General features: G+C 33.1%; 2 protein-coding genes and 1 non-coding gene across 4 annotated transcripts; 2 read left to right on the forward strand and 1 right to left on the reverse strand.

Moving 5' to 3' along the window:
- The first annotated feature begins 4,864 nt into the window (after positions 1-4,864).
- On the forward strand, positions 4,865-7,692 carry LOC137822339 (uncharacterized). 2 transcript variants are annotated; one of them, XR_011082919.2, is made up of 3 exons: positions 4,865-6,363; positions 6,811-6,872; positions 7,194-7,692. It is a non-coding gene; the product is annotated as an uncharacterized LOC137822339 (transcript). The 2 variants fall into 2 exon arrangements; XR_016517182.1 differs by having other exon boundaries at positions 4,865-6,217.
- Positions 7,693-7,812: 120 nt separating this feature from the next.
- Positions 7,813-11,694, reverse strand: LOC137822335 (protein BUD31 homolog 2). Its single transcript, XM_068627220.1, has 4 exons — positions 11,386-11,694; positions 10,429-10,530; positions 10,159-10,346; positions 7,813-8,151 (listed from the first exon to the last, which is right to left on the reverse strand). The coding sequence occupies exons 2-4, from the start codon at positions 10,520-10,522 to the stop codon at positions 7,996-7,998; spliced, it is 438 nt and encodes a 145-aa protein (XP_068483321.1). The 5' UTR covers positions 10,523-10,530; positions 11,386-11,694; the 3' UTR covers positions 7,813-7,995.
- Positions 11,695-17,863: 6,169 nt separating this feature from the next.
- On the forward strand, positions 17,864-20,552 carry LOC137829558 (uncharacterized). The gene is made up of 3 exons (XM_068636388.2): positions 17,864-18,433; positions 18,810-19,052; positions 19,263-20,552. The coding sequence occupies exons 1-3, from the start codon at positions 18,017-18,019 to the stop codon at positions 20,316-20,318; spliced, it is 1,716 nt and encodes a 571-aa protein (XP_068492489.1). The 5' UTR covers positions 17,864-18,016; the 3' UTR covers positions 20,319-20,552.
- The last annotated feature ends 1,080 nt before the right edge of the window (positions 20,553-21,632 follow it).

Consider the following 21,632-nt stretch of genomic DNA (forward strand, 5'->3'; position numbering starts at 1 on the left):
TCTCGTTCGGTATTCGAATTACCTTATTCCTTCGAAAACCGAAATTACCTATGTCTCGTTCGGCACCCGCATTCATACATCATTACTTATATAAACCAAACCACGTATAGAAATTATAAATAATCGTTCGGCATACGCACTATACATACTAGCTGAAAATATTAAATATTCAAAATGCAAGTGTGTATTGCCCACATGCCGGGCCCAACAATTTTTATGGCACATTGTTCATCAACTCTTCAAAAGAGGCGTCCGGCTGTGGGCCGGGGATCTCCGCCTCGGCCTCCTCATCTAAATTTTCATCGGGGTTGGCCGGCACCAACTTTCCATCAACTACTATTTTCTCTATATCGTACCGGTCGTCCTCCAAGGGTGCTCCATGCAGGCAGGCCGCTTGACCGATGCCTAACCGAAAATATTCTTCACTAATGCGAAGCATGAAATCTTGGCACTTAGCCACTTCCGCTTTCAACGCCTCCTCCCGGTCGGCACCCTCCTTTAGTTGCGCCTCGAGGTTCTTCGTCAGTCCCTCTTGCGCTCTCACGGCCGCCTGTTTCTCCTCCAGTTGGGCCTTCAACTTTTCGACCATCTCGGCCGACGCCTTTGCAGCTTGATTGGCCTCAGTTACTTCCTTCTTCAAACGAGGAACGGTGACGGTCGTAACCCTTTCGAGCTCTTCAATCACCGTTCGGCTCGCCACGAGCGCCCGGCTTTGCAATTCTAATGTCTCCACCATCAACTTTGTCGTAGGGATGGTGGAGAGCACTTCGTTCTCCTCGACCGTCAGCTCTGTTTGTAAATGGGCCGCTATTTCCAGGCAGGCCGTCAGCAGAGACGGTTCAGCAACCGTTCGAGAGGGCCCCGGTCGGCCTTCTTGATTTCCCTTAGGGGGTCGACCCCTTTTCTTCGCTGCGGCCGCAGCCGTGGCCCCCGCAGCAGGCACCATTGAAGTCGATCGGGCGGCCAACGCCCCACTTGTCTCGAGCGAACCCCCCTGTCGGTTCCTCTATTGGCGCAAGTTGTTCATGTACTCATTCAAGGATGCGTCCGTCCGTGTCATGATTTCTGCAAAACACACAAGAATTAAACACTATTAATGAAGTTATTCAATCACAACAAATTTGCAATCACATACCAATAAAATCCGCCCAGGGATCGGACGACGCATATAAGGCAATTATTTCCCTTGTTGGCAATTTATGTGGGAGCTGGTCGAATATCGCCATTACAGCCTTACCCAGCACCGACACGGCCGGACGAAAATTAGAATTAAGGGCAACGGGATTCTGCATCCAATGAAATGGGAACCTCGTTCCACCCTTAGCAGTATAAAAATAATCCCAGTCGTCCGGTTCCACGAATATCTTAAAATACCTCTCTTTGAAATTCTTGTAAGAGGTGGTAAATGCCGCAAATCGCACATTCCCCGGGCGGCTCACCAAGGAAATCCAACTTACCGGACTAACCGGATACGTACTATAATAAAACAAAAACACTTCCGCCATGGGTGTCAACTCAAAAAGTTGACACACCATTCGGAAGGCTTGTAAACACGCCCATGAATTCGGGTGAAGTTGCGTCGGAGCTAAGTTAAGGATTCGTAGCACGTCCATGGTAAAATCATCAAACGGCAAGGTCACTCTCAAATCAGTAAATAAAGTTGTATACACATAGAAGAAATCTATCGGCGCATTCTCCCTCCCATGGCAAACCCGGTCGGTATACCCACATATTTCAGCTATTAAAATATCTAAGGATAAACCCGACCGCACAACCGGCGCCCTTGTTATCACCTTATCTAGGTCGTCCGGTTTTCTAAAAATTGTAGGGAAGTTCTTAACACTAATATCCACCCAATCATATGTTGGACCCCTCGACCCACTTGTACTCTCACCACTCCCGGACGAAGAGTCCTCACTCCCAGATGACTCTATATTCACTATCCTATTTGAAGAATGTTGAGACGACATAACTAACCTCAACGTGCAGAAACACACAGCCGGTCAGCAACTTTAGCTCGTTCGGCAACACACGTTCACAATATGGACTCGGCACTCGGAGCGACTCAGATGCCGGATTCACACAAACACACAATTTACCCAAATGCGAATGCTATTTATAGCATTCCTCCCCTTCCCTCAGCCGTCAGATGCACATTCATCCACCATCGGATCGATCTCTGTCCCATCCGACCAAAAGCGAACGTCCCGTCATTCCGTTACATTTAATGCCTGACACCTCGAAATGCATATCAATCATTACGACTCTTCGGCTTTTATTCACCTCGAGCCTGGGGGGCAAGTGTACCGATAGACACCGGACGGACGTGGCCAGCCGACCGAATGTATAATAAATGCAAGGGCATTTATGTAACAAGCCAAAGTAGTTAAGATACACCCCCGAAAAATAAGGAGAACGCGCTTAGAGAAGATATGTTCCCCGGACATTCCGGAGCACGACTGGCAAGACCTATCCACAACCACCTTGAGCCCAAGGGATAGAAAGCCCATTAGGCAATCCTATAAATACTGTGCTCAAGCCAGAGAAATGTACGTTTTCATTCACTTACTAAACCACACTTGGAATCTCATACTTACTTGAGCGTCGGAGTGCCTTCGCAGGTACCCTCCCCCGCCCGACTGAAGGAGACACCAAGAAGGAACGACCGACCGAAGGAGAAGAAGATCGACACGTCAGCAATTACACCACGTCAACCGACCGTGCCTGGACCCCATCTCTCCGTTCAGGTACAATTATTACTTAATAATTTTGGTTGGATTATGTTAGATTTGAATTTAACACATACAATTTCGTTATCTAACCCATTTGATTCCATAAAGAAAATCAGAAGTTCAATTTAATTAGATTAAATTGAGTCAATCTATTATTTAACCTAATAAACACTCCTGATTAATACAATAATTTTGATTAAATATTATATGTTGAGTTAATTCTAAAAATATTTAAAGGTCATATATTTGACTGGTTATTATTTATGAAGGTTATTAATGTTATATGATTATTATTAATGTTAATAATAAACTCAACTGAGAAGAATAATAGAAAGAAAGTTGAGGAATTAAGGCTACGATTGAATCAAAATATGAAAACTTTTTTAACTTTACAAATATGCATTTTTCCATTCCAAATATGCATTTCCATGTATAAAAGCCAACAACTGAAACCATAGTTCAGCCATAAAAAAAAAATACGAAAACTCATTATCTAATTAAAAAAACTACAAAAACAAATTATTAAATAAATAATAATTTTTTAGAAAAAATAATTAGTTATTATACTGATTAAATTATATATTATTTTAAAGATTAAAAAAATTATCAATATCTAAATTAGTTTATATTATTAAAAAATAGTTTTTAAATTAATATATAATTAGTTACTAATGTTTTAGCTACCAACTTTAGAGTATAATTAATTGGTAGCTAATTAGATACTAACTTATAAATTATTTATCAATAATAAAAACTAATTTAGATAGTAATATTTTTTCTAATCTCTAAAATAGTATATAAGTAGTAATTAATTATATTTTGTCTCTAAAATTTGTTTCTATTTTAATGATTCTTAGTAGTGAAATTTTAATAGAACAACAAATTTAGGAAGAATGATGATAATGTTTAAGAGAAAAATTTTATATCTTTCGTTTTGGTACGTGTTGATATTGTTTAGGAATGAATAAGGAACTTATTTGGATGAAGACTTGAAAGAGATGGACACGCCACTTGAATGGTGAAAGGTCCAAAATGAGTGCAAATTACAGTCACTTGAAGTCCTTCAAAGTTCACAAGATAAGACTAGTGAAGGAGATCAAATCACTCACAATTCTCACTCAATTGAGTAGAGTTTCCTTTTTTCAATTTATAATTCTCCATTTACAAGAGCATGGCAACTACTTTTATAGTAGAAGAGGGCTGAAAATGAAAAGGCAAAAATCACACCAAGGCTATTCAAATTCGGCACCAAAAACAAGTCACAAAGAAAGTGTGACTTGATTTCTACTTGATTTCTACTGTGGAAGGAGAAGGTTCTAGGGATTGTGGGTTACAGAGGGAAGAAGTTTGTAGTGAGGGGTCTGATATGGAGTGTGATGATAGTTTGGTTTTGGACCAGCATGATTCTGAAATGGGGGAGTTGCATGTGCAGATTGATCAAACTGGTACCTTGGATTACAAGGATCCTTTACTCTGGGATGATCTTGAAATGGATGTGGGAGAGATTGGCTGAACATATCGAAAATTTGAAAGTTTCATGAGGTCAGTGGTCAGTGTATGTTCCAATTTCAGTGCAGATATATAATTGTTTCAATTTTGAGGATTGTATTCCTTGATGTAACATCAAACTCTTGGGCGCATGCAATTGTATACCTTAATGCATTAAATTTTGAGAATTACTTTTGACTTTCATTGGAAGTAGATTTCGAATTGTCTGTATGGTGTTGCTGATGTTTGGTTTGGTCGAATTTGCCCTCCATTCTTGTAATTTGGTCAACCATTATTTTAGTAGTGCAATTTCAATCTACATGTTAACTTGACTTCCATATTTAAAAGAAAATGCAGATGTGACATTGTACAACTCACCCACCTCCTCACTCTACTGCCACATCAACTTTACTATTAAATATCGGATGTAGGTTAACAGATAGAAAAAAAAAAACAGAAGATTAAATAGTGAAAACCAAATTTGACAAAAAAATGGGGGGTGGGGGGACTAAATTCGAGAAATGATTAAATAGTAAAGGATAAAGAGTGTTTTTAAGAAAATATTTGTGAACCTAGTGGGTGTATTATATGGCATGAATATTTCATTTTATATTGTTGTTTTCCTCCAAAATATAGAGATTGCTACAGTGTATTGATAGTTTGGAGCGTCAGGAGCTGAGTTACAGACCAAGTGTAATTGTCTACAGAATAGTGTAGCGCTTATATGGGCAAGTTGGATAGCTAAAACAGAGCGAAGAGATCTTCTTGGAGATGCTTGATGTGGATTGTGATCAAGATGAAGTTGCTTGTAGTACCATGCTTTCTTCATATGCCAGTTGGGGACGACAGAAGGTTATGTTGTCTTTTTATTCTTCTATAAAAAGACAAGGCGACAGTTCTCTCTGCTACTGTCTTTAACTTTATGTTGTCTTTGCAAAAGAAATTCACTCTTTCTGGTGGAAGATGGGGTGATGTTTTACCTATACAGTGGCCATTGAGTCACTTTACAAAGGCAGCTGAATATGCTTTCAAGACTTTTGATGAGATGAGGAATAATGGAGTTGTTCCTGAGAAGGTAACATTTTTTTTATCAGCCTGAGGAGGGAGGTAACGCATAACCTGCTTATAAAATTTAAGTGCTAAATGTGGCAACTGAGAAGAAGTGTAAATACTGTATGAGGATATGAGTTTTGGAGGAATAGTTCCTAGTAAATAAGTCAATTTTTGGGAGGATCTTTGGTTTGGAGATTGCTTTCTTAGGTTTCCTTTGGGTCCACAGTAACAACATGGCAGATTCCAAGGCTTCTGATTTAAGTGAAAATTTTATTTATTTTAAATGAGTATTTTTTTTGGAGGATCTTTTGTTCGGAAATAGCTTTATTAGTCTGCCTTTCCCATATCCTTTTTGTTGTTCTTCTTTACATAGTTCTTCTATCCACACAATCTCTAGAATGTTCAAGATTCCACTATTCTATTTCTTTTTTAGATTTTTATTTAAATGACATGTAGTAGGGTGCATGAGGCTATTTCATCTAATATATTTGTTATATGTGCTGCAAGCTCAGTCTGTTTTTGTTTACGTTGTTCTGTAGCTGTTTCTTTATGGAATTCATTTGTTTGCCATCTTCAGAGTGTGTTCGGTGTTCCTAGGTCCTTGGCCAGTCTCGTGTAATCAGTTTTTCTGGTTTTGGTACATGTGTGCAGTTTTCTGGTGATCTGCTAGCTATGCTATTCTTTGATAATTAAATTTTATTTTTAAGCGGTCTATTATATAATGGAATTGTGAAAAATCATATGAATATGTTATTTTCAGAAAATTTGGAAGTGACAACGATTTTAGCTTGTTGTTATTTAGCATTTGGTGGATAATTTTGTGCCTAATTCTTTTCTTGGAAAACATCAATAGGCTGAGAATTTTATCCACAGGAGTCTTAAAGAAAACCTGGAGCTTGACATCGTGGCTTACAATACCTTCATCAACGCCATGCTTGAAGCAGGTTGATATAAAGTTTCTTGCATGAATAGGATAGATATAAAGAAACAGGAGGCTTGCAGGCAAATTGAATTTTACATCCAGTATTTTTTAGCTCAAAAATTCCTCCGGTGTTGCTCCATCAATTGAAACATTCAACACAATGATAAGGTTATAGTTTTGATAGGCTATCTGTTACGTGATATCAGTTTCATATCTACCTTCTGGTTACTGTTTTTAAGACAATATTAAACTGACGATGCAGTAGTGTCTATGAACAAGATAAAAAGTTGGATAGAGCAGTGGAGATGGTCAACAAAGCTATCTCATTTGGTGTTCGGCTAGCTTAAAAATCATACACGAATTTGATTGGCTATTAGGGGAAAACTGATATTGTGTCTTTTTACTTTAACCATGATAATTATGAATGCAACATTGTATCTGGCTGGTTTTCATGTGCATAATTTTTCTTCAGTAGTATTTAATATGAATGTATTTTTCAATATAAAATGAGATTAACACTTCGATATATTTAAATCTGTATGATTATTAATTTGTTTCCTTTCTCATGTTTGGTATTTCCAAGTGTTTTTCAATTGTAATTATTTTATTTTGTAGGTATGATGTTTGATGCTTCTCAGTTCAGTAAAATGCAGGAAGAAGGTATAGAGCCAGGAAAGGTAAATTTGATTTTTTTTACCAGATTTTCATCCCAGAATCTCCTGTCGTTGTCATTTCTTTATTTGATGTTGGTGATCTCTTTGCTCATTAAATTATATCTTGCTCCAAAGAAAATCCAATTTTAGGGTTACGTATAATTTATATGTGAATTTTAGTCAGATGCTGGCAATGGTTATTTGTAGTTCATTGGTTCTGCATTATTTTCTGCGTTGGACAACAACAAATATTTTGCATTTCTGGCATCATATAGTTTGTAATTGTTGAATAATGTCTATTTTAGTGCTTTAGCACTAGTTCTTTGCCTTTGCTTGGGAATGCAGGTGAGGTTCAATATCATGATCAATTTATAGGCCAATGCTCGAGATCTTATTGAAACAGAAAAGCTCAATTTTGTAAAGCTGAGGAAAGCTTACATGCTATGCATAGCGAAGGCATTCCACCATCTTGTGTCCACGCTTTCACAAAAGCTGGGTTGATTGATGAAGCCAAGAGGGTTAATGAGGAGCTCCAACCTAAGGGCGAAGTGGTTTTTCTCGTCTTTATTAAATCCATTGTTGTTAATGTTCTCCTCTTCTCTTTTCTCGTCCCTATTGCATCTTCAAATGAGTTGGTCATATAGATTTGAAGTTTCCTGACCAATATAAATTCTTTATATGGTAATGGTTTCATCTCGATTATTAGTTATTGAATTTGTAAATGTTCACTTGTGGCAAATTTGTAGTCTGCCTGTGGGTTTAATGGTTTACCAGCACCAAAGTGGGGAGAACAGGGTTAAGGGAATTTAGGCTGAAGCATGGAAGAAAAAACTGTGTTTTTTCCTCATAAAATAGTTTACTTTGAAACAATAATAATAATAATAATAATCAAATAAGATTTTGGAGTTCGTACTGAGCATTTTAAATCCGATATTAACACAAGAAACGGTATTAGATACCACAGTTTAAATATTTGTTCGATTCTTTTAAAAATATTGTTTAAGTTGTGAAGTATTGAGCAAGAGTACACCATGTTAGGCTAAAAAAGATGAAGAGGCACAAAATTGAGACAGATTTTGAACTAGACACATAACTAATATCTCAAATACATAGCATTCATGTGCCTCGAGAAATTGTATACAAGAATTTACTCTCCACTTGCACAACCCTTGCATCCACAATGAACGCACTCTATAACCTTCTCTTCCCTTAGTTGCTTGGGAACTCTGCAAACACAAGTGGTGGCAAAATTGTGATCGCGTGGCTGCATGCACCTCAGGCAGCACAGACGTTCATAACCAGGCTGCAATTTGGACCAAAAACATAATGATTTAGGTACTCAACGTCCAACACAGATGAAATAAAATCTAAGTAACAATAATACGATAATATTGTTTTAAACACTTTCGGCTGAGTATCAAACACTTTAAAACAATTAACATCTTCAGGAAGGCACAAATGAGTACAGCGTTAACATATTTTCCCATTTCACAAGTACTCAACATCAGACTGAAAATGAGTTCAAACTTAATTTTGGACAATTTGACTTTATCAAGTTGATTTTAATTAAAAACGTGTTTGAAGCAATGTGATTTATGTCTAAATTTAACCCATCTGAACAAAAGCTGCATGTATCTTACATTAGAATCATGTTTAATCACAAATTTCTGTTTGAAACAGACACCAATGTTTTTCAAAATAAGTTTACAAATGATAAAATCATGGTTAAAAGTTTGAGAGAAATGCAACACTGCAACCTAAAACAGTGTAGCAGTATGGCTGCTATACCAGTGAATGTTATGTATACAAGATAAACTATTTTCTATTATACACATAAATGCAAAAGAAGCCTAAAATTAAAGAGATGAGTAAAGCCTTCAATAACAATCAATGCCAGGGATAAAATGAATCAAGGCAAAGTAAACAAGTTTGTAAACATTGATTGGTTTTGGATCATAAGCCAGCATGAACAATGGTCATTGGTGTTTCTAATTTTACAACCAGAATCTTTTAAAAATGAGAATGGGCATACACTTACCAACTAACATTATACGAAAATCAGATATTTTATTGCAAGAAGAAATATTGCAGATGTTTTTATTGGTTAAGAGGTGTTTCACGATGTCAGAAAAATGAGTGAGTTTGGTTATCAAGATGGATTTGGATAGTTTAAGAGTAGGGCTAGACAAGGTTCTTGGTTGAAAAGTTTCCGTATAGATAGAGAATATGGATTTGTAGATGCATCTCAATTGCTACTTAAGTTATTGTAAATTTCGAGCCTAAATCACAGTTCAAAGAACAGTGGGGAGTCAACTGGGTAGTAGTGATCTCCAATCTTCAGTTCAACGACTGATTGTTTGGTGTTTTGCTAGCCTCCAAAGAGTTTCTTTGCATGGTAATTAATTTCTGCTTCTTTGCTGGTAATCCATCAATTTTTCTGTAGTCACTGGTTGGACTTGATTGTCCTTGTCCAGATCGGTTTGGCTACTTTCCCTTGCTATCTCTTGCTTGATCAAAACAGTCAAAATAACCCAGAGACGCACAAAAGCAGAACGCATTTTCATTGATCAGCAATGAAATGCTAAGGAAGTGAGCAACACAGTTTGGTAAATGTTGGAACTGGAAATTTATTTTCCAGGAAATATTTATATTGTTTGGGTGAGGGTATCCTTATTAAAGTTTTTGTGAGGAACTTGAGATGGGGAGTGCTCCTTTTTCAGAGCCTTTAACTGCATGTTTCAACTATCTCATTGCAAATTTTCCTAGTAACCACTTCTAATCCAAATAATAAGAATATAAGATTACTATTTACAAAGGGACTTTAATTAACTATTTGAATATGGATAATATAGAGAACTACAATTCTGTTTCGTTTTACACTATTACGTGATTCTATTTCTCCCTCAACTAATTTAGATAGAAGAGTTTGAATAATATCTCCTCCAGTATATTTCTCCTGCAAAGCTTTCTTTCAATTTCATACTAACACCTGACCTTCAAAAGTTTCTACCTAATAAATCCCTTTTAAAAATGACAAGTCTTTCATAGAAAGGTGGTTAACAATATTAGAGGTAAATTCATAGACCTTACACCCTTCTTTTTGCCCTATTTGAGTGCATTTAGAGTCTAATCTGTTTGGGAGAATTTATATTTTTTTATTTTTAATTTTATGGCAACTACATGATTTCTCTTCCTCCTTCTAGTTGAATTTCTTCTCTTTTCACTTAGATGAACTTTCTTCTCCTATGAAAAAAGAAATAGAAAAACAAAAGTTTTTTTCAAAAATAGAATAAAAATATATCTTAGGTACCTTCTTCCATTTAGCAATTAGATTGCGGTCAGCATATCCTTGATCCAGACAGAATTCATACAGTTCTTTAGAAATTTCCTTCCTCCGATGGTAGAGGTCATATATGTAGCGGCTCTTCTGGTGTGCAATCTTAAATATTGGCCATAATGTCTCACATTTTCTTTTGCCATCATGCGGATCATTCTCAGCTGCCACATAAAGGATATAAACTATTAATTTCATAGAACATAATAAATTCTTGTAAGCAAGCACATGATGTAAATTTCCAACCTTCCCTCATCTTTGCTTGAAGTTCACGGAGTGTAGGCTCAATTAGCTCCCAACCCTCTGGGTACGTAACACGATTTGTCTTTACTTTTGGCATTTTTATATCTATTTAAGGAAAACGTAGAACCAAAGAGTCAATTTCCATACATTCTAATGAGCAATATTCATGAGACACATTAATAAATAGATACAATCTCGGATATCATTACATGGAGACTGACCCCTAATGGTGGTGTAGCATATAACATATACAGAAAAATATGGAAGGTATGTTGCATTACATGCAATGTTGTCAAACTCTAACTCGGAGGCGGATCGGAGGATCCGAAAACTCGTAATATTCGAGTTCCTACTGTACATAACATAATTAAAAATAAATTCATAATTCATTAAATAGTCCAGTGTTATTGATATTGGATAGTTATGGTGGAAGGGGGTGTGGTAGAAATAAAAAAATTATGCTGTGAATTACAATAACTATAATGTTTTAAATGAATAGCCCAACAAAACCTAATTTTAAGTAGGTTTTGAAATCTTAATTAGTTTTAATTGCTGATGAAGAGCACAATCAAATTTTATTTGAATAATTGGAGGTTTAGAGTTTTATTACTTAAAAGTTGGAATGGGCCAAAGCCCAAACTTATTAGGTTTTTTTAAAATTAGGTTTAGGTCTTCATCTTCTTCACGGTCCCTTCTTCATTTTCCGCCGCCGTGCGCAGTGGTGCGCAGTGGCAGAGGTAGCGCGAGCAGCGTGTGCGGTGGTGCACGGTTAAACTCGCGAGTAACATGTATCATACATGGTAAGAAAACCTTGCAGACAACATGAATATTTTCCCAACAACATGTATTTGACAGAGTTACGCGGTTAAACTCGCGAGTAGTTGGCGAGTTCAACTAGGTTTTCGTTTTAACCTAAAACGGTGTTGTTCTGTAGTGGAAAATGAAATGAAATAAACTCACCGGTTTAGGGTTTGCGTTTCGTTGTTGGGATCACGTTCGTTTTAGTGTTGCTGCGTCTTCTATGAACGAGTGCAGAGGTCGTGCGGTGGTGGCGATTGACGGTGTTGTTTTGGTAGTTGATGGCGCTGTGGTGTGATTTATGCTTTGCTTTGTTTACTTTGAGGAGGGAAGAGAGAGAGTAGATTCCCAAGATTAGAGAGGATATGTATCTAATTGACCATATATAAGAATAAGGTGAAAAAATCTATGGAATTCTAAAATTATAGATATAGATATAGAGAATATTTTTGGATAGATAGAGGTGGTTGTTTCATAACAAAAAGATGAATCTTTTCTAAATTTTCAATATAATTTATATGAATTAGTATATATATATATATATATATATATATATATTTATATATGAATAAAATTAAAAAGGATTAATAAAAAAAATAGATGACTAAAAATATCAAAATATATAAAAGATTAGTAATGTATATTGAGATTGTTGAGATGATAGAAAGCATAGCTTATATGCTATCCAAAAATCATAGTAATTCATTTTGCTTACTTTTAAATTATAGTTCAGAAAAAGTAATTTTTCATGCATTGTAGTTCAGGAAAAGGAGCATCATCATTGTAGTAATTTTTCTTTCCCTCAAAAACGTTAAAATAGAGAAGTTACTAATATATATAGGTCCTGGATTAGGGTGGAGATTTGGGAGAGGGGGAGGAAGTGGATTAGAGAGGATTAGAGGGGTTGTGTGAGGATGTGTGAGGTTGTTTGGATTGAGGGATGGTAGAGTGGATTTGTGAGAATTGTTTATTGAAATTTGTGAGTGATGTGATAGTTAGAAGATAATTTAGAAATTATTTTAAAAATATAAAATGTAAATTTACAAATTTATCTTTGTCAATAAAAAATATTTTAATAATGAGTTATGATATTTTGTTTAAGTTTGAGTTAATTATTTTTTCTAATATATAATATTCATAATTACTCTTATTTTGTAAAAAATAATAATTTTGTGTTAAATTCAAATAAATTTATATATATTAAAAGTATAAATATATTTTTAAAAATTAAAAAAATAAATACATAAAAAAAATAAACAACAAAGTACAAATATAACAAAACAAATGTAAATACAATTATTAAGATTAAAAAAGTAAACATATAAAAAACATAATATATATATATATACAAATTATAAACAATAAAACATAGAATGAAAAACTAAACAACAAATACAAAATAATAAAAAATATAAAAAAGTAAAAAAATATAATAAGAAAATAAAAATAAATTTATAAAATTTAATAACAATAAACACATCAACAAATGTAAATGTATTTATAACAATTTAAAATAGTATTAATAAAATTAAAAATAATAAATACATAAAACTTATTAATAAAAAATAACATTAAACACATAATAATGTAAAAAATAAAAATAAATAAAAATATTAAAGTTATAAAATAAAAACTAAACAATAAACATAATAATAAAAACTGTAAACAATAAACATATATAAAAGAATATAATTACATTTATTAGAAATAAAAAACAGTAAACATAATAAAAAAAATTCTAAATAGAAAAAAAAATATTAAAAATTTACATGAAGGATGAAGACACTGGAGAAGAAGAATAAGAACAAATTGGAGAAGAATAAAAACAAACTAGAGAAAAAAAAAGAAAGTTTGTGATGAACAAAATCAACCAAAAAACCACGGTTCCAAGATGAATTTGGAAAAAAAAAATCAATTCCAACACTTTTCTCACTTAGAGAAAATTGATTCTCCTTCTACCTTTAAAAGGCATAGAATCGATTCTTGTTTTAGCTTTAAAAGCCACAAAATCGATTCTCCTCCTACCATTAAAAGTCACAAAATCGATTCTCTTCTACCTTTAAAAGCCACATAATCGATTCTCTGCACTATTTGGAAAAATCGAAAATATAAAAAATCGATTCTGCGTTATTTGAAAAAATCGAAAAATCGATCGAAAAATCAAAAGTCGATTTTGTACCAATTTACAAGGATAGGAAAATCGATTCTGCACCATTTGGAAAAATCAAAAATCGATTCTACACTAATTTACAAAGAGACGAAAATCGATTATGCACTTCCAAAATTCGGAAAAAAGAAGGAAATTGTTGCACCAGTTGTAATAAAGAACCCTAAAACTCACTGATGCCCACATTGTTTAATATTAGAATTGATGAAAGGGTAGCAATGTAAATGTCTATTTGTGCCTCTACAATCAGCGCAAATCTTCTCAATTTTGCGAGAAGTGAAAAAACTACTGAACCCGCTCGCTCGTCCATTCTCACGCCCTCACATACCCTGATCCAAACAAAAGTTCTTCCCGCTCGCCCCTTCCTCATCCATTGTCACACCTAGAAGCAAACAGAGTGATAATGTGTTTGTAATGGCTGTAGGAATCCACGCTGAGGATAAAATCACGGTGAATAAGTAGAAATTAAAATGTGTTGCAAAAAAAAACATGAATATCCAAATCTTGTACTTCTCATTAGTTTTTTTCAGTGAAATCCAAGTCTAACTTAGGGTGTGTTTGTTTTCATGGGAGAGGAAGGAGGGGGAGGAGGGAGGGAGTGTTTTTTGTGTTTGTTTCAAGGGTTTTGAGGGTGGGGGAGTGGATGGGGGAGAGGGTGAGTGTTTTTTTTCATTCTTCACAAAATGAAGAGATTTGTGGGGATTAAGTAGGATAGTTGTATTTTACCAAAATACCCTTAGACATGCATTTTATTAAAATATCAAAATTAAATATTACATAAATTTATTTATAATTTCAAAAATATTTAATTATACTATTAATAACAACATACAATTATAAATAATGAAAATAAAAAAATACAAAAAGTTATAATATTAACAAAATATATATAGTTATATAAAATAATAAATTTATATAATAATAAATATTATTTTCATAAATTTTAATATATTTAATAATTTTATTTCAATTTAACACAAAAATAATTTCTATTATATTTATTAATTTTTTATTATAAAATATAAGTAATTATGAATATTATATATTAAAAAGTTAATTAATTCAAACCTACACACAAAAAGAATCATAATTCATTATTTTAATAACAAGGACAAATTTGTAAACTTACACTAAACCATCATCACAAATCCACTCTATCATCCCTCAATCCAAACAACCTCACATATCCTCACTCATCCTCTCTAATCCTCACAAATCCACTCCCTCCCCTCCTCACAAATTCCCTCCTCAATCCAAACAGAGCCTTAAGAACTCACTCAATATCATCAGGAAGTTATCATATACATCTGCCAGAACTAACCTGATGGAGGAGAACTCCAAGTAAGTACACCCATTGGTACCTACATTTTTTATAAGATTATACATAACCCCTGACCAATCCCCCCAGTACCTAATTTGATACCCCCATAATGCCTGAAATTTAATATAGATTACAATACAAATTTATATTCCAAATCCAGCATCAAAACAAAACAGCTTAGTGCTTATTACACATAACACAGTAAAAGGCTTATGTACAAAACCATCAAAAAGAAAATCCCACTGATAGTCTTAAAGGTTTTGGTTAATGCACAAGACTTACAGTTAGCTTTCTGTTTTAAGTTTGTTGATAGTTTTTATAACTGTTATATATGCATACATACATATATATTCAAGCATTGTTGTTAGATGATTGGTACTTAGTTTTGCTTTTATCTTGTAATCAAAACTTTATACAACTCCCTTCCCTTTTCAATGCAATTCAGTTTTTCTTTTGTGTAAGTTTAAATGAATTAAAATTTTCTAATATATAATATTGATAATTACTTGTATTTTTTAATAAAATATAAAAATAATAATAAAAAATATTTTTATGTTAAATTAAAATAAATTTATTACATATATTAAAAATTATAAAAAATATTATTTATGTGTTATTGATTTTATAATTTTATTTTTTTATTTTTATTATTTATAATTGAATGTGTATGCGTATTTTTTATTTTTATTATTATTATATGTGTATTTGTATCTTTTAAATATCAAATTATATATATTCTAAAAAAATTAAATTATTTTTTAAAGATATGACCATAAATTTGATATTCTGCGTATTATTAAAAAAAATATATTATTAACAAATATATTCATTAATTATCATTTATAAATTTTTTCAATTTTAAAAAATTATAAATTTTATTTATTATTTTCTTACTTGTGTATTCTTATTAAAATTAGAAAAAAAATAACTATTATGATTGATAAATATTATAATTTATTTTATTTTTATAAAAAAATAAAGAAATGAATAGAAAAGTAAAAAAAGACATAATAAAAGTGGAAGAAGAAAAAACAGAAAAAAAAAAAATTCTTGGTGAACCACAAATTTTCAGTAGGAGAAAAAAAAAGTTAAATAATTTATATATATAATTTTGTTTCGCAGGATACTTCTACGTCTAAAGACTAGTTATAAAAAGGAATTACATTTTTATACATAATTAACTGAAACAGAGGCATGAGACATGTGTATCCACATCTTTTATTTTGATTATTAATGTGTATTTGTATTTTATAATATTATTAAATATTCAATTTTTTATTTCTTTATCTATATTTTTTATTTTTATTTATTTATTTTTATTATTATTAATATTATTTATTTATATTTTTTATTTTTATCATTACTATATATTTGTATTTTTTATTTTTATCATTGTCATATATGTTTTTATATTTATTAAAATAAAATATAAATTCATATTCAAACATTTTTTATATCAAATTTTATATTTACAGTTTTTACTTTTATCATTATCATATATGTATTTATATTTATTAAAATAAACTATAAATTTATATTGTAATATTTTAATTCAATCAAAAATTTATGTGTATTTATATTTTTTTATGTATTTGTATTTTTTTTTATTTTTATCATTATTATATACCCGTAATTTTTATTTTATCACTAGCATATGTGTGTTTTTATTTATTAATTAAAAGAAACTATAATACATAATATACAATTTATTTTTACTATTTTTTAATTTTATTCCAAATTTGTTTTTCTTAAATGTATTTTTTAAATGAAATGAATGGCAATTTTTAAAAAAATTAGATGCATATAAAAGGTTCTCAGGTGTAGGAAATTACCTACTAATATAAGAAAAATAATACAACAATACATTTTGAGTGGTTTATTTTGATTAATTAACAAAAGAATTGGTCTATACGACTTAAGATCATCAGTGAAGCTAGATGATATCTGATAGCTTTTCATACATAATGTACCATCAAACAACAACTTATATATTATTCCAAATGTATGACATCAATTTCATACAATTCTCATCATTCATATATAATACATATCATTCAATCACATAACATTTTAAAATTCATAACATTCAAGAACCTTTCCAATATCAAAAACAACATTTAACTTTCAAACTATCAAAATCTAATATTTATACATGTTCACACAACATAAAATCAAATAAGATAACATCATTGTAAGAGAAATTGAAACTTGAGACCACTTTCCCTTCACATTCAGATCTTCTAGCCTAGAGTACTATTGAAAGTTAAAGTTAGATTCCCTTACCTATAATTTCTTATCCCAAGGAAGTTCCTGTTTAAGTAGGAAAACCACTCTAAAATCTAGGGACATGAAACAGTTATTACAACATTGACAAATTTTAGTATGTGGTTAAGTTGAGAGGAATACTTTTCTCAACTATTTCCATCAAGATTGATGACTAAATCCTAAGAAAAAATAGAGAATAAATAATCTTTAGAGTAAAAATAAACTTCCTCTCTTTAAAAATTTGATCCGACAAAATTGTAGCTTAATTTCTCAAGTATTATAAAATGTGATCAGAAATAGATAAATTATGGACTGATAAATGAAGAAAGAAAATATAGATGTGGAGAGATGAAGGAAAGAAAATGAGAGGAGGTTGCTGCTTACGGGAGTACAAGTACGAGTATTTTTTGTATTTTTAATTTAAATGACTAGACAAATCAAACAAAAATTGAAAACAAAATTAGCACGATATCTAAAAAATATGTCAAGATGACTTAATAGAATTATTAATATATAAAAACTAAAGACTTAAATTCCCCATCGTACTGTTAAATTTTTACACAAAGTAAATTTTTTGACACTCAAAAAATGATATTATTTTATTTAAAATTTTGTTTATTTAAAATTTTGTTTATATTTATTTTTATTAATAAAATATAATATTTTATCATTAAAAAAGTTGTAAGAAGAAAGTAACAGAAAAAAATATAAATGTGAAAGAATTATTAATGAAGAATCCAATAGTTGTAGTAATAAGAGGCATTCCCCCGATTTGCCACGTGTCTGAAACCAAAAGCGCTGAACAAACAAACCATAACACATGGCATGCATGTTATCGAAACACTCTCACACGTTGTAATACCTACAAATCATACATTGTACCACTTGTCCCCTCCATGCAAACCTCATCCACCACCACCTCTTCAAACCGACACAACCCTTCTTTTTAAGCACCTCCACTCCACAACGCAAACCAAATTCAAACTCCACAAAAGAAAACAAACCCGTGTTTTTTGTGCGCAAGAGAGAACAAAAAAACAATGGCATCTCAGCAAATGCCTCGCAGAGACCCCAGCAAGAAGGTTAAAGAGAGAGAGGATCACGCTGAGGCAGATGGAAAGAAGTCATTTGGTGAGAAGGGGAGGGGTCAGAGAGAGTTGGTTTCTGATAGAGCTAGTTCTGGTAATATAGTTAAGGACAAGGAGGTTGAAGAAGGAAGAAGAGGAGGAGAAAGTGGTGGTGACCAGAAGTTTGAAATGAAAGCTGAAGAGAAAAAGGATTTTGGAGAAAAAGCTAAACTCGAGGGAAGAACAAGAGTGGTGGAGGGAAAAGAGTGGAACGAAGAGGAGAAACGAAGAAACAATCGTCCAAGAGGAAAAGTAGAGGCAGAGAAAACAAGAGCAATGGAAAAAACAAGAGAGGAAGCTCAAAGAAGAGAGAAAGATGAAACCAAAGAGGTAAAAATTAAAACTAAAGCCTCTTACATGCTTTCTTTGTATCATAATTGTGCCTATATGACTCAGTACTTTCCAATGAAGGAAAAGTTACAACATAGTGTGGATTGTCACCTGGTCATGGCTAGCTATTTACATAATATATAATCGAATTTTATTAACCATTTTTTTTACAGATTGAAAAACATTCAAATATATGTTATTTGGTAATAATCATGGAGATTGTGTGAATTTAAGCATACTCTAAAGGGGTCTTCTCATTTGAGTTTCTGTATTGTTAACCCTTCAAAGGGGGCCTTTTAAAAGTGATTATAATTGCAGTAAAACAAAGTGTCTTCATATATAATTTTAACATTTTCTGATTGTTGGTTTATCCTAGGATGGAGGTGAAGAAGGAAGAGCAAGAGAGAGTGGTAGGAGTGTTAATCATGTGGGGAAATTTGAAACAGAAGGTGAAGAGAAGGGTCCGGTTGAAAAAGAAGAACTCGAGAGAAGAGCAAGACAGGTAGAGGGAGAAGAGTGGAGCAAAGAGGATAAACAAAGAAATATTCCAAGAGGAAAAGTAAAAGCAGAGAAAGCAAGACTAGAAGCTAAAGGAATAGAAAAAGCTGAAACCAAAGAGGTAAAAATTGGTTATGGGTAGTGCTATGATGGACTAAACTCAACTCATAGTCCAAACTTGGATCTTTCTAACTTTATTTTCCGGAATGAAAAGACGAGTTTGTATTATTAATCCTTCCTTAAATACTTGTTTAAAAGTAAATAAAGTTGTAGTAATACAAACTATCTTCACCAATTATTTTAACATTTTGGGATTATTAATTTATTATAGGGTGGTGGTGAGGAACAAGGAAGAGGAAGAGAACAAAATGAACAGCCTAGCCTGGAAGATATTTCCAAGTACAGAGCCGAAGCTCAACAAAAAGCAATGAATGTAATTGAAGCTGCTAAGGAGAGGTATGAAAGAGAGGGAAAAAAACAAGCTGAAATTGAAGCTGCCAAAGAGAGAAACAATCAGGGAAATGAAGAGGAGACACAGGCAAAAGAAGTCACAAGAGAGAAGAAGGGTCAAGAAGGAAATCTTGAAGAAGGAGTTAAGGGCCAGAAGGCTTCTGGTGAAGCAAAGGACAGGACTGGTACAGTGGACCTCACTACACCACCTGATGAGAAGGCCAGATCTGGTGGTGGCATGAATGCTCAGAATGTTGGAGAGGAAGCTGCACAAGATAAAGATGTCCCAGTGGAAACTGGCAAGAGTGCTTCCGAAGTGGCTGCGGATTTGAGGGACAATGCTATACTGACAGGTTGGAGTGCTGCTCTTTACTCTACTGAGATTACTGTGGAGGGAACCAAGGCTGCCACTAATGCAGTTGAGGAAGCAGTTGAGTATTTAGGCCACAAGGCTTATGAGCTTGCTGCCAACTCACTGGATACTGCTACGGGTTTAGCTGCTGCAACTGGTGAGAAGGCCAAGGAGTACACTGCAAGGAAGAAAGAGGAGGCAGAGCGGGCTCTGGAGGCCAAAAAAGAAGCTCAGAATCAGGTGGTTGGGGAAAGGGAACAGAAACCATTTGGAAGCATCATTGGAGAAACACTAGGCAGTGCTGCACAGACAATGAAGAAGCCATTGGATAAAGCCACTGAGGGAGGGAGGGAGGCGTTGGGAGCAGTTGGTGAAACTGTGAAGGAGATTGGAGAGAGCATGGTGAAACCAGTAAAGAATGTGCATCAACATCAAAGTGAAGGGGGAGAGGGAGGGGTGTTGAATGCCATAGGTGAAACCATATCAGAAATAGCAGAGACAACTAGAATGATGGTTGCAGGAGAGGGAGAAAAGGAAAAACCAAAATCACATGAATATGAACATGCAGACTTGAAGCGTGATTAATAGTGTACATTAAGTTGCATGGCTATGTTCCTAACTGAGTTGGTTTATGGAAGGAAATCCATCAATAAATAAGAATCATATACTTTTAAAATAAAGTTAGTTTATATGGGAATATCTATCATACAGTACTACTTGTCTAAATTTCCACTTTTTGTGGAGTTGTAAATAAATAAGAATGTTTTTTGTGATTCTTTTGTGGAGTTGTAAATAAATATGAATGTCTTTTTGTGATTCTATATGGTAGTAATAATGCATAGATCTCGCACTGTTTCTGTATACTATTCATGTATCTATCTACTTGTGGAATGCCATTAATTAATTATTTAGTTGTACTTCAATTTTTTCTTTGTTATAGTGAGTATATATTAAACTGTTTGAGTGAGAAAATATTGTGTATGAAGTTATGAAGTGAGAAGGGGCACACAGAGAATAAAAAAGGTATTATTAGGGTTGAATGACGGAAGAAGAAATGTGTGAAGAGAGGAAGAGTGAAACCGATTTGTCCAAAAATGCAATGGGTTGTTTCTTCATGCTTCTCACCTCTTTCTGGTGGCATCGTAAGGATATAATTGGAGTGGGCATTCAGAGAAGTGAAAAAGAAAATATTATTGAAAAAGCTTATTTAGAGTCTAAGCAATTTATATGACAGAGACTAATAAAGAGAGAAAGGCACACTAACTAAATAGTGTAACAGATATATTATTTAACATCTCTCTCTTAAACTTATGGTGGTGAAAATTGGTTCATAAGTTTACATCTAAACTTGGAAAAAATGGCATCAGATATTCGTTTTGTCACCAAATCAAATATTGAGAGCTTTGTTTTAGATTTAAGCTTTGTTTTAGAGTGAAGCACTGAATTAGAGGTAAGAAGAAGAGTTCTAGCATTATCACAATATATCTTATTATGAATCTCAGGGAATAAGGATGAATCTCAGTGAATAAGGATTAGGACTGAGTAACACTTCTATATTTTACATAAGAGTTACTCCTACAAACAACTTTTTATTTTCGAGATAATCAACCAGATTATGACCATGCCCAACATATATATTGGACGTTGAATTCCTGTCATCAAGATTAGAGTCATAGGAAGGAGAAATGCAAGGAGAAATGTAAGGTGACCGTAAGATAGCGAAGAATCCTCTTGACTAGTTTTTAAGTGATGTAGTAGATGAAGGGGTGCATAAATGGACATAATTTGTTAACTGGAAAAGAAAGTTAACTGAAAAAGAAAGTTTAGGATAATTTAGAGTAATATATTGAAGAGCTCCAACAATGGAATGATACATAGTTGGATTATTAACAACTGCAA

The sequence above is a fragment of the Phaseolus vulgaris genome, chromosome 11 (genome assembly GCF_051622355.1).
Source record: "Phaseolus vulgaris cultivar YP4 chromosome 11, ASM5162235v1, whole genome shotgun sequence".
NCBI lineage: Eukaryota > Viridiplantae > Streptophyta > Magnoliopsida > Fabales > Fabaceae > Phaseolus > Phaseolus vulgaris.

Bases quoted from the DNA above. Each gene is read 5' to 3' on its own strand.
- LOC137822335 (XM_068627220.1), bottom strand. From the start codon at position 10,522: ATGCCAAAAGTAAAGACAAATCGTGTTACGTACCCAGAGGGTTGGGAG. The intron at 10,347-10,428 runs GTTGGAAATTTA...TTTATGTGGCAG, and splicing joins TCAAGCAAAGATGAGGGAAG to CTGAGAATGATCCGCATGAT. The intron at 8,152-10,158 runs GTACCTAAGATA...TCCAAATTGCAG, and splicing joins TAATTGCTAAATGGAAGAAG to CCTGGTTATGAACGTCTGTG.
- LOC137829558 (XM_068636388.2), top strand. From the start codon at position 18,017: ATGGCATCTCAGCAAATGCCTCGCAGAGACCCCAGCAAGAAGGTTAAA. The intron at 18,434-18,809 runs GTAAAAATTAAA...GGTTTATCCTAG, and splicing joins AGAAAGATGAAACCAAAGAG to GATGGAGGTGAAGAAGGAAG. The intron at 19,053-19,262 runs GTAAAAATTGGT...AATTTATTATAG, and splicing joins AAAAAGCTGAAACCAAAGAG to GGTGGTGGTGAGGAACAAGG.